At 32.2% G+C, this 13,612-nt stretch overlaps 2 protein-coding genes across 2 annotated transcripts in view; one reads left to right on the top strand and one right to left on the bottom strand.

The window, feature by feature from the left end:
• Positions 1-1,448, top strand: part of LOC125050606 (actin-binding Rho-activating protein-like) — a 29,045-nt gene extending 27,597 nt beyond the window's left edge. Inside the window, exon 5 of the mRNA XM_047650558.1 lies at positions 77-1,448. Coding sequence (XP_047506514.1) covers positions 77-190 — 114 coding nt within the window. The 3' untranslated portion in view covers positions 191-1,448. The remainder of the gene's footprint in view (positions 1-76) is intronic.
• Positions 1,449-5,589: 4,141 nt separating this feature from the next.
• The window catches only part of LOC125050061 (adipokinetic hormone/corazonin-related peptide receptor variant I-like), a 30,466-nt gene continuing 22,443 nt past the window's right edge, over positions 5,590-13,612 (bottom strand). The window contains exons 5-8 of the mRNA XM_047649636.1: positions 13,386-13,539; positions 10,284-10,465; positions 9,333-9,388; positions 5,590-5,874 (exon numbers count right to left, since the gene is read on the bottom strand). Coding sequence (XP_047505592.1) covers positions 5,716-5,874; positions 9,333-9,388; positions 10,284-10,465; positions 13,386-13,539 — 551 coding nt within the window. The 3' untranslated portion in view covers positions 5,590-5,715. The remainder of the gene's footprint in view (positions 5,875-9,332; positions 9,389-10,283; positions 10,466-13,385; positions 13,540-13,612) is intronic.

Genomic DNA, 13,612 nt, shown 5'->3' with positions numbered 1-13,612 from the left:
TTAATTAAACCGATAATAAAATTAATAAAACTTTAGGTACAAAGGTCAAAAAATATTTAAATATATCTTTTTTCAGAAACGCGACGACGATGTTCCCGTATTCCTGATGCAGTCAATCGCAGATATCAGATCATATTGTGATAACAAAGCACTTCAAGCAAGAAGATCGGTTTCCCCAATGCCACACTAAACGCACAAAGAATAGTCATTAATAGCTCATTCTCATCAAAATTTGTGTTGTTTTCTATTTTGAAAGTAATGAAATGAATAATTTGGAAATGAATGCTATTGAATGCTGAATGTTTCTGCGCACACGGTAATGATCTTATGACTTTATAGGATTACCAGGTGCGCAGAATATAGCTTTATTACGTGGACTAAAGATTTTTATTTGTGTAACCATGTTAAAAACCATATAGCACTATGCGGTACTTGTGTTCGTATAAGTATATTTTAAAAGAAGCTATATATATTTTTATCATACCATACCAAAAGATATTTTTAGCGCTGTATTATTAAATAAAATGGTATTTTATACCACTTATTGTATATAATTATTAAGTGGTAATGTTGCGTGAGCAATGGGGATTAGGGCATACTTTCAGTATGTCTGTTAGACAATTGGTGGCGAGTAGATTAAAGTATAGATTTCCTACAATATTTTTTTACATTTGTGAGTTGCTGATAATATTTCAACAGACTCCCGTTTACTGCCTATTTGGATCCTAAATGTTTTATCACAATATACAAACAAGACGCAATAAACAAGGAATTTAATATTAATATAGTAATTGAAGAATACTCTATTATATTTAGAACTTTTTAATTGATTTATTTAACATTCTAGTCATTTATAAATATATTTTTATATTATATAAAATAATTATTAATATAAATTTGTTTCGTCTTCTTCAATAATTCGAAAAATACGAATGTGCTTTATTTGTTTTGATTCAATAAATTTGGATATAAATTTCTAAAGCTTCTATCTTAATTGTATACTGTTTTAGTCATTAGTTTATAGCATAAACAATAAACATGTTTGTTTCTCTGTCTTACGCCCTATTTCTAATCGAAAGTAATGAATTTCCATACATGTTGAACATAAAACTTGTTTAGGAAGATAAGGAATGGTTCTTACTCGAAGGCTTTTTTCTGTGTTAACAAAGTTGCCAGAAATGTTAAATAAGGTTCTTTTACCGGAAAACTTTTTTATTAGGTTCCGTAACAGCCTTAATCCGATCAAGCTTGGATTGATTAATTAACTTGTTTTGACTACTTATAATCAAAGTCGAATGTCTTTTCATTATAAGTTATCATAATTGGCCTATGAGGTTTGATGTAATTTGTTGTATACTCAAGGGAATATTCTTGGAATGTTTGTATAGCAAGTGCCAACTTTGTAAATAAGTAAGTTAGCTCGTAAGAATTATATTTATAATACACTGGTTTTTGTTTGACTATAATACTCTTAAGGTATATAAATATATATGTTGGCTTGACAATAGATAAATAAGCACAGTAACACAACGTGCATATACATCTCGCCCAGGTGGCCAGTCTACATATAGATAATCCGCAGCCGAATCGGTCTGGAGATTTTATTTATTTTATATAATTTAATCCGTAGAGTCACATTGTAGTTTTTTGGCTGACCGTAGCCTTGTGTGGGCATTGGCCAGATGTTTTATTTACTCATAATGGGAATTATGCCTACCAATCCTAAACAATTATTGTTTCACAGGAAATGAATGAATTCAGGAGCAGTCGATAATTTAAGAACGAAATATGTTGTGTAAACACAGCGTAGCTGGCGGTTCCTTTCAAATAAAAAAACATATGATTTGCTTCTAGTTGTTTTTTATTCTTGATTTGTCCGCCCATGACAGTGCCTACCGCCCGCGCCGCCCTAGAGGTGCCTCTTGTTACAATTGTAATTATTTATTATCTACTAAAAATATATCTAAAAATACTACTATATCTAAAAATGGGGATTTGTATAATCAATATTATTTAAAGGTCACAAGCCAAATAATAGTAAATGTAATGAATTCCAATTCTATGAAACTTGCACAACGAACACCATATAAAGCAATTGGAGAAATCACAAATTCACTATGCTGAAATTTTCCACTATACGTGTTATTATAATTTATATAAAAGTACTAAAGTATAAATATAATATAATACTTTATATTAAGAGACAGAGCAGAGCAGTGTTGGCCTAGTGGCTTCAGCGTGCAACTTTCATCCCAGCCTTGCGATTTTGTAACTCACTTTTCGAACTCACACAGCAGTTTTCACAGCGACGGTCGCGCTCAAATCAGTCGTAAAGCAGTCATTTTATGATTTGGCATTCGTATAAGGAGGGAGCTTGTAGTTTATTGTTTATCAGAATGCCAAATTATAAAATGACTGCTTCACGACTGATTTGAGAGAGACCGCCGATGCGAAAACCGCTGTGTGAGTTCGTGAAGTGAGTTACAGAATCGCAGGGCAGATGTCTACAAGATAATATAGGGACCAATTAAACCATATTGGGGATGCCATCGGGATCGGGAGCCTACTCCGTAAAGCAAGAATCAAGAGCCAGATTAAAATCAAGAATTCATTGACAGATTAAATCATTCATTGGCAATCTCTTCAATCTTGGCAATCTTGGTTAGTGGCAATCTCTAACAAAGTGCCGATTCCATGCCGTCCGTATGCCCTAATGACGTAGTTCAATCCACTGGTATCGGTTACTTCTAATTATTTAGCATATCGGAATCACTATTGAAGTTATAGGGTAAGTTGGCTGGTAGTTGTAAAATTTAATTTAGTATTTTATGCATATCAAACATGGCTTGTCATTCATATTGCAGTTTGGCATCCAAATCTATCGAAAGATCTAATCAAACGAGCTATTCAATGACTTCATGAACATAAATTATAGAGCGACATATACGTGGATCAAACGCAAATATGGGATAGATGAGGTCATCAAATGCAAAAAAAAATCTACGGGAGGTCTCTAAGCTCAACCCCTGCAGAGTTATAATTTATTTTGCGTTTTATGAGAAAATTGACTTTTTTTTACTAATCCTTACAAAAAATTCGAAAAAAATTACATCCTGTATCTTTTTCATAATATCCACTAGATTGGTACTGATGAGTTCTTGCATTAGTCATACTATTTATAGTTGTTTATTGAGTGTATTGAAGATATTATATATTAAGTTATACGATATAATATTTTTTCAAATTATAACTTTTTGGTTACTTCGGCCCCCACTGTGAAAAAAAATTACTCTACCGAAAAGTGAACCTGTATTACAACTTTTGGCGCATTTAACACGTTCGCTGCGTTACGAGATCTATCAGATCTCTTGCAGGACTTTTGTATTGTGCGTTGAACATAATCGTGTTTTTTCACTCTAAAGCTCGGGAGGGTCTAACTTGTAAAGTTCTTTAAGGATGAACAGGACAAATATACATATTTGCTTCCTACTTAAAGCTGAATTCAAGGACATTAAAAAACAAATTAGAGATGGATTAGGTCCCTAACGCACAGTTTTGTAATTATTTTAATTCCTTGCGTTAGGAGATATGTCGGTACTCGTGAAATCGTACGCCTCGTAGACGCAAGAGATGGAGGATGGGATTTTTAGTGTTGTCCTAGAATCGACATTCGGGAAGTCGCGGGCACGTTTTGGAAATAACACTCGCGTATATACCAGCGTGTTGATTATTTTTGTATGATAAAAAAGTGTAAAAAACCTATTTTATTGCTGAGGTTTCTAACAAAAAATCAACGCCGGATTATACTGCTGCATCGTCCAGTAAAATATTTGTTTTGGAAAATGTTCAAATTTGCCCCCCATTGACTAATAATGACAGTGATTCTGATTATGAAATATTTAACGATAAACCTTTTTCGTTGGAGCACACGCAGTTAAACAGCACTGACGCTTCTAAAAAAACTAAACGAATTGTTACCATTTGCGCGTAATGTACAAGCAATCAATGTGCTTACCATGTTTTAATGAAAAACACTTTGCATAATTAATAAAACTTTTAGAATCGATAACTGAGATATTATTTTATTCCCATCACTACTTACTACACATATTGAACTATCTTCGGGTGCGGTACGAGATACAATCGATATCTAATTTTTTTTTGGTATTTGTAGTTTATTCAAATGTCGTAACTGCGTGCGAACCTAGCAAAATATAAAGCAATTAGCTATCTTTCACCCACAAAAAATTCAAAATATATGTCATTGTTTTTTGGAAGATATAAATTATTTTCAAAAGTGTATTTTTAGGAGACTGATTAGGTCTCAAACGCACCAGGGGATAGGCTTGTTACGAGATCTTTTAGGTCTCCAACGCACCAGCTGAAAGTTCTTTAAAAATGATGGCGCAGTGAACGTGTTAATAGGGATTCTGAAAAGGTATTACACATGGCCATGAGCCGCTTTATTATCATGTATACGGTAGAATAAGAAATAAAATGACGTTTTATTAGGTAAAAAAGTATTTAATATACATCTTACATTAGTTAATAGTTACATTTATGTCAAATTCAGCGTATACAAAACATTCGAAACGTTTAATGGACAACATTTTAACATTTCAAGGTGGACATCCTTCAGCTATGACGGGTATGCTAAGCCCTTTTCAAGCCTTATTGGGTTCATAATACCCAATGAGGATTACCTGGATGGCCCCAGGATTTCTATAGCTCTGACATATCATAAATATGTACATCATAAATCTATTATAACAACCATTTATTACATAAATTGTAAAAATTGTAACACTAACCAATATTTAATTCGTATAAATTTCCTAAAACCATACTCAGAGTCGCCAATTAAACTATATCAAACTTAAAGCAGAGTTATTGAAATGCAGATGTATACATTATGAATAGTTAAATATAGCTATTACAATACTTTTATAGGATATAGTATTTAAATCTCATAGATTGTTATTGTAATTACATATATATAATATATATATATTGTGCTTTCTGTTAATATCTAGGCTTTAATATTTCATATTAAATCTAGATTAATATTACACAAAATAATATACGTTTATAAAAATTATTTTATTAATATAAAATTTACAAGGGTAGGTTTTAATTATACCAATAAATGCCAACGCCCATAGAATTGATCACTTCATAATGTAGCTAACAATTCATGAAATGTATTTAGAAAATGACTACGTCAGAACTAGGTCAAAATGATGAATTACCGAATAATGATATAAACAGCTATACCCAATACCCATGGTTACATTGAACTAATCGCTTCTATGACGGGGCATGAAATAGAAAATCCACATAAATAATACGCCTAATTATATAAAAAAAAAAACAAAAAAAAGAGCAGAAATCTGAGTGTCGTATAGAGAGAAGACTTTTGTACAAATCTATTTTTTTTTAACTGGACAATTCACACCAATTGACCTAGTCCCATGCTAAGCTGGTGAAGCTTGTGTTATGGGTACTAGGCAACGGATATACAATATACATACATATTATAGATAGATAGACATATAAATACATATTTAAATACCCAAGACCTAAGCACAACACCAAATGCTCATCACATCGATGTCTTGTCTCAGCCGGGGATCGAACCCGGGACCCATGGAGGTCGCAGTCGTCGCAGTGGGTCGCAGTCAGGGGTACTAACCACGAGACCAATAAGCCGTCAACTCACTTATTCAGTTTACAGCACCTATTCGATTGTAAAGTAAATATATCGTTTGTCTTGTCGTGACGATCGCTCCAACCAGTTTGGGGATTGGGGTCAGTGCTCCCACTGGGAACGACCAGTGATGTTTCTTGGTACCCACGCGGCGAATTCACGTGTTTCTGTAAATGTGGAATGTATCTTAAAGCTGAAGGACATTGAAGTTGTTGAACTTTGATGCTGTAAATGGGTCAAATATAGATTCTGTATACACAAATATAATACATACAATAATATAATATATTTTTCTGATATGAATTAAGTGACGGCCAGCGGTGAATCCCAAAAAAAAACAAAATGTATTTAAATTACTTTAATTAATCACTTACAATAATTAAGACTGAACTAAATATAACTATTTAATCGGCACGATATTAGGTGCACGACAAATAATCTATATTATAAACTTATCTAGTTGAGAATTGACCGGTTACCGATGTAAGGTATCCGATTAAAAGCTTCTGATCTCTGTTGTCCATTTCATTTTATAACGGTGTTGCGTAAGAGGGGTACGGGTATTGGTTACGCGGGGCAAAGGGAGTGTAATGGATATGTAACATAATATGCCATAACAATTATTAGTTGCGTTGCTAGCTTTGAACCCATTGACTTTCTTTGACTTCTGAAGGTTAATGAAAAGTCGATTATTTACCAAAATTTTACAGGTAACCTTACATTTAATGATAATTATATATATACATTGGTGGTCATATAATTAGAAACACGTCTTATGTAATAAAGTATAACTTTAACGTACAAATGTTGGTAAAAAGTATACACATTCAATGCAATAATATAGCCACTCAAATAAAACACTCATTAAATGTATAGAACATAAAACAAATCTTACTTTTAATTACAAAATGAGTCTGATGAGATGATTTTCTGTTACTGGCCGCTTGGACGCCTAATTAGAAACATTATAAAAAAGCATTCATAGCTCGTTTTTCGTTTTGAAATTGGAGACTAACATTTATTTCTTGACTTTTTCTATTATTTTGGCGGGCATTCAAAGTTTAGTCTGAATTTAATTTTGTTCAAAATGGGCCAAAATAAAAGTTGTGACTGTCAACTAGGCAAATAATTGTTAATTTATATACACATCACAAGCGGGCGTACAGAAGAATAGCTAAGCATTTAAATTGTTCTGTTAAGCAAGTTTTTAATGCAATTGATCTTTATAAAACACACGGAACTGTTAAAAATGTTCTTAGAAACGCTCGGACAAGAAAAACCTTTCCTAGAGAAGATACGCTAATCGTTCGTGTTGCTAAAGAAGACCCAAGTAAAGACTGATGACGCTGAAGATTATGGAAGCTAAATTGTTTGGCAGAAATTCTCAAAAGGTACCACTTGTTACCAAGCAACACCGAGAGAAGCGATTATTATTCGCAAAAAATATGTTAATTGGACGGTACGAGAACGGAAAAAAGTGTTATTTTCAGATGAAACGAAAATAAATATTGTAAATTTCGATGGAAAGCGCTATGTTTGACGTTCCGTAAAAATGCTTTTAATTTTAAATACACAAGGAGTATTGTCAAGCACGGTGGCACGGATGTGGATTTGGACCCGTTCAGAAGATTAAAGATACAATGGATCAATGGAAATACAAAAATATCTTAGAGCACACAATGATTCCCTACTCGGACAATCATTTGCCTGTAACCTGGATCTTTCAGGAGGACAATGACACACGGCCAATAGCGTCAAATGTTTCCTTAGCGAACAGCGTATATCCGTTTTAGACTGGCCAGCAAATAGTCCGGATTTAGATAGAATATCTCCGGTATATTGTTAAAAAGAAAATCTCAAACAAACGTAACACCAGTCAAAACGAACTATATAAAGCATTTGTTGAATCATGGAATTCAAAACCCTTAGAAAAATGTACGAAATCGATTGCCAATCAATTTCACGCCGTTGAAGTGCTATTATTGAAAATAAGGGTTTAAAATAAATAATAAATAAATTTTAATTATAAGTATTGGTAGGCTCTGGATAGTACCTTCGTAAATAACAATTTTTGTTGTTTCTAATTAGTTGACCATTATTGTTCATTTCTATTACTGATTTAAATGTTTGTCCGTATATTGAAAGTGCACTCGTGTAATGGGATTTATATTGTTTTTCTCATAAATGATAAATCGTTGAACATATTGTAGTCCTATTTATTGTTTAATTTAAAAATAAAAACAATTGCGGTGAAGTATCATACATAATGACGATTGGTAGCGTTTCTAATTATACGACCACCACTGTGTATATATATTTGATAGCACATATATGGATAAGTAATGCCAAAGCATTTTATAGATCTCAACCTAATTGAAACAAAGTAAAATTCTGGTGCTATATCATCAAACACTTCTCTTTAAAAAAAGGGGGCCTACCAAAAGGCAGTACTTTAATTAAGCCTTTAAATTACAACATTTAAATGAGTAATGTTGGACGCTAACGCGTGAGTTCAAATCCCGGCACCAATTGATTTTTCTTTATAAGTGCACAATTAGCCCCGAAGTGAAGACAAACATTGTAATGAAATTGGCATGTCTCAGACCCAAAATCGACTTCATTTTGGTGTCAGGTACAAAAGGCTGATCACCTACCAATCTAAAAGATCAAAGAAACTCCTTGAATCTGATTGAAATTGGATTATCTTTGTACCACTAGATTTTTATTTAAAATACATATATTTGGTAAAATAATGCAATACTAAGAAATAAATATTTCCCAAATAACAAAAATAATTTGATATAAAAGGAATTTTGAATTTTTCAAACGAATTTGCAATTTCAATATCTTTCGTTTAACGGGTCAAAGTGGCCTGTCATGATACCGAGTATGTAATTTTGACTTTCATGCGGCATATATATATATACATAGAAATTTATATTTGGACATTTGGTATATGATCAAAAGCGATTTGAGGCATGTGAATAGCTATAGTCGTATTTTTAATTAGACGAAGTCAACAGACGTTTACGGTGTTGTCAGTTTTTCATGAAATAAAAATAGTGTTGTGACAAAGTGAATGATTGAAAAAACTCCTGAGTTAATGATCGGTGATGGCACTAGTCACCACGCCGCGCTTTGTATTAAGCCGTCAAAAAACTGATTGTAGTTACATACTACTAGTACCTAACTTATATCAGAGCACTTTATACAATTTTTTAATAGAAATAATATTATTTTATAGTTTGAAATGATTTACTATTCACACTCATTGTTCATTCATCTGATTGAACAAGAACTGAACGTATCACTATTACTTTAAATATGGCAACATTATTTTACAAAGTGACAGTAGCTACTGTCAGTTGGCTTCGTCTAATTAAAAATACGACTATATGTAAAGAGATAAAAGTTTTGGACGTATTAATGCTTAAAGTAATAATGAAATTCGAGTTTCGAAACCCCTTCATATACTTTACAATGAATAGTTACATAATTATTAAAGGGCTAAACTAGAGTTCGTAAAGTACATAAGAGTTTTATGTGATATTATTTGAAGCTGAGTTTTGATTGAAGCCTTCATGGTATTGTAAGTGATAACAAAGTCAAAACTATACTTACATACCTTTGTTACCAAAACAGCGCCTTGCGATTTTCTGCTGTACGCTGGAGCAGGTTTAACTATAACGTATAAATTTATTAATTATAATAACGTTTGCACACTTAAGAACGTCAAATTTATTAAATATATTTAAATTTTCAATTCCTGACAGATTTAAAATCATGGACGTAGAACCAATGAGAAAAACTGGAAAGAAACTCTCTAGCAAAGTATTGTTTTACAAAGGAGTTGGATTAAATGAAAAAAAGCAATTAAATAAGCATCCAACAGCAGTTGGTATGGCGCGGTCTTTTGTAAGCATCTGCTTACAAATAAATAAAACTTAACTTAATTGGATAAAACTTAACTTTGAATTACTAAGCTATGCTTCATCAAATCTATAAACTTTATTATGAACATTTTTGCTTTGAAGGGTTTTCTAAATAATGGTGGATTTCATATTCGGCTATAGTTGAAAGCTATTTCAATATATAGTTATATAATAACCTAATAATAATATTCTTCAGGCCGCCACGGTAGCAGTAGTTACGCTCTATTGAGACTGGTCGCATAAAATATTATATATTATTCAAGTGTATGTGCAAAGGCACAAAACGGGCATGAAACGGGCTTGAAAAATTTGAAACTTTTTTTCTTAAATAATCAGAATTAGTGTTTATAATTTTCAACCTCACCCGGGATTTGAATCTTAGACATGACTGCAGCTAGAGCTAAAGCAAGGAAGCAGTAATCTTGTACGGGCCCTGAATGCTTATGCTGCATACTTTAAACTACGGAGGATGTAAATATAAAATACTGTAATATTATCCACTCACGTACAACCGATTATGGAATGCTATGCAAAAGCGGTACTATTACGATAACGATTTAGGTAATTGCCGCGCTTATAAAACGCCTGAGAACGCAAAATGACTTGGCTCATACAAATCTAATCATACAAATAACAGTACTCACCATCAAGATTTTCTCTGTGAATACATAACACCTTCTTCAAAATCATTTGGATGATATTCATATCCAGGGTAAAAGATCCATACACGAGTGGGTCCACACAAGAGTTCGAAACTGCCATTATGAAGAAAAGATCTTGGATACGGGCAGAGACGTTCATGGCTGATTTTCGATCGAACATGTACCTGATGTGAACAAATATGATAACATAGATTATACCTTTGATAACTTTACCCATACCTATATAATTTGTAATCGTTTTGTGTTATACTTTATCGATATCATGTTAAAATAATTTACAATCATGTACGTTCTCTTACAGAACACATATACTTGATAAAACTAGCATAATTTCTATTGTGTAATATTTATAGCTATTGTGTACTAGTTATTGCCATTTCACAGTTCTAGTATTAAAACGAAGTGCAGTTTCAGAATTATGTCATCCTGATCACAATTTATTTTTTTCTATTTTTTTACGAATAAATTAAAACCCGATAACTATGTGATTTATAGTCATGAATGGTAATCCTATCATTCACAATTTCAAAAAAATAACTCAATATGTTTTATATAGAGTAATCCTTTAAAAAAAACAAATAACACACTTGTAAGAGACAGGGTTTTTGTAGAATGAATTTATTTAAAACATGAACTCTTTAATGATTATAAAATCGCAACAAATAAAACCTATTTCAGTACTTTTCGTTGGCATAAAAAATGTTCACCTCAACTCAATGGCTTTCCGTGTTTTTAAGTATTGCCCTCGTACTGATGGTACTGTAAAACTTAATTCCTGACGTTGTCAAAATCTGTACAAATTAAGCAGGCAAAAATTTACGCTGCTGACTCAGACCAAATAAAAAGTCTGGGCCTCCAAAAAATAGATCTAAAAGCTGAGAGAAGTGGACTTTAATACGTTATATAATATTAAACGACTACGTGCTTTAATGTGCCAAATCCGCAAACTTCAAGAGAAGTTAATACAAGGACTTAACTTGACAGTTGACTGACATTCAACATTTATAATCAAATGGACAATTCCAGTCAGTCAAGACAATTAATTCATTATAATTCCAAAAGTTTTCAAATTTTGATGTAAGGTCGGGAGTGGTATTAAAACAAACTATAAAATTTTGCAACCTGCTCTGCGGTCCGGAACATTGTTAAAAATAAGTTTTGGTCGTGAAAAAAATTCCAAAAGTTCTGCAAACTTGGGGAAGTTTTCGATATAATATTTCATATCACGTATAAAATTTGCAACCAACCTAACTGTACGGAACATTTTTTGTTATTAAAAATTAATGTTTTTCTTTATTAAACTGAAGGAAAACGTTCCAAAAGTTCTGCAAATTTGACAGATATATCGAAAATAAAATAAATAACAAAAAATGTTCCGTACACTTAGGTTGGTTGCAAATTTTATACGTGATATGAAATATTATATCGAAAACTTCCCCAAGTTTGCAGAACTTTTGGAATTTTTTTCACGACCATACAGCAAAAATTTATTTAATTGTAATTTTAACAATGTTCCGGACTGCGGACAAGGTTGCAAAATGAGATTTATTGTCGTCCCAATGTACCATTCACTTGACCGAAGTTTGAAAACTTTTGGAATTATTATCAAATTTTCGATTTCGAATGTCTATAATGACTGGTCTAAATAGCAATTTAGTAATATGATTAACTATAAGAGACCTATTACGGTATTGTTATAATATTTGATATTACGAGCAAACCTAAAAGATAAGCCAAGAAGAAACGCACTTAATTCCCAACGTTTATTTTCATTCCGCGATCAGAACTCGGGACCCATATAGACCTCGTGTCTTTTGTTGTTGAAGTAAAGAACAACGAATTATTTATTTTAAAATGGCTCTCATTTTCACTTGCCAACTTGTAGCGACTATCTGCCCACAACACGTTACACAGGGAATCCCAGTGAATCCCGTATATTTTGTTTTTTGCTAAATAAAGTTTTTCTTTCTTCCAATGTATGTAGAACTGGTAGTAAATGTAAATTTAGAATCAATTTAACATCTTTTCTGTTGACGTTCATAAGTGTACTTGGTTACCAATATGAACAAAGTTATTTTAAGTTGAGTTGAGTAGAGCGACCGCGAAAGTAAATTTATGTTGATTAAATTTTTGTACCGTATAAAATCTACAAAGATTTAAAATTGAATGAAAATCTTGCCTAGTATTTTCATTGTGTATCAAATCTTATATACTAATATAAAACAACCAATTGTAATAATTTGTGATAGTAAAAAAGGACTTGAATAGAGATTTCATCCTGATATGGAAGCGATATATCGATAATTCTAAAGAGACATTTTTAGCTCTCATGGTCCGATGTTATCGTCTGGGTGCCACGAAACCTTCGCGTGTATACGTTTTTGTTTATTACAATCGAAGACTATACAGTAATACAGTCTGTGCTATAATTATGCCTGAAAATTGTCTTTGGTTCGCCAGTACTACTAATTTTTCTTGCTTTTAGCATAGATGAAAATCACTTTTATTATACTAACATAAGGTTTTAACCTTATGTTAGTATAATAAATTCGTGTTTACGTCCGCTAATGAATATGAATGTTTTATGAATAAATTGAAATCCATAAATATTCAGGCATTTTAGAGAAATATTCTTACACGGGTTTAATTATTACAATAAATATAACTGTACTCTTGGGCAAGCATAGTTATGAGTTGTTTTTTTTTATTTAATATCCATAAAACGTGTATTATTTTTAATATAATAATATTATCTTGAAAATAACATTCATTCTTCGTAATTAACTATTTAGATGGTTTGATGCTTATTAAAGATTTAAGTTGGCGCCTGGTAGATTGTTCCTGTGACCACAGAACTTGTGCTTTCCTGGCTCAACGAATAAGTATTGCAATACAGCGAGGAAATATTGCTAGCGTTAAAGGTACACGGCTACAGGGCGAAAACTTTTAAATTGGTTTTGATTTTCTTTTTAATAATTTTTATTATTACTTTGTAGGCATGGAAGATTGTAATTACTGTATACTTGATTGTAATCAATAAAAAAATTCACTATTTAGATGTTTGGATTATTCTGAATAACTTACCATAATGTCATTGTTGCATACGGGAGCCAACAGCAAGCAAAGACACTAACAATGGTCACGGTCATTCTTAAAGTTCGCCGACGTGCTCTTGCCAATGGTCTCTGATCTGATCTTCGCAGTTGGATCCTGCCCTGATCTGACTGCACACATTTACCTGTAAAAGATATTTCCCTAGTCAAACCCCCAACAATTAAAAATAACGAAACTACACCCGAACTGTATCGGTC

Source organism: Pieris napi, chromosome 6 (genome assembly GCF_905475465.1).
Source record: "Pieris napi chromosome 6, ilPieNapi1.2, whole genome shotgun sequence".
Lineage (NCBI taxonomy): Eukaryota > Metazoa > Arthropoda > Insecta > Lepidoptera > Pieridae > Pieris > Pieris napi.
This window is presented reverse-complemented; position numbering and strand designations above follow the sequence as displayed.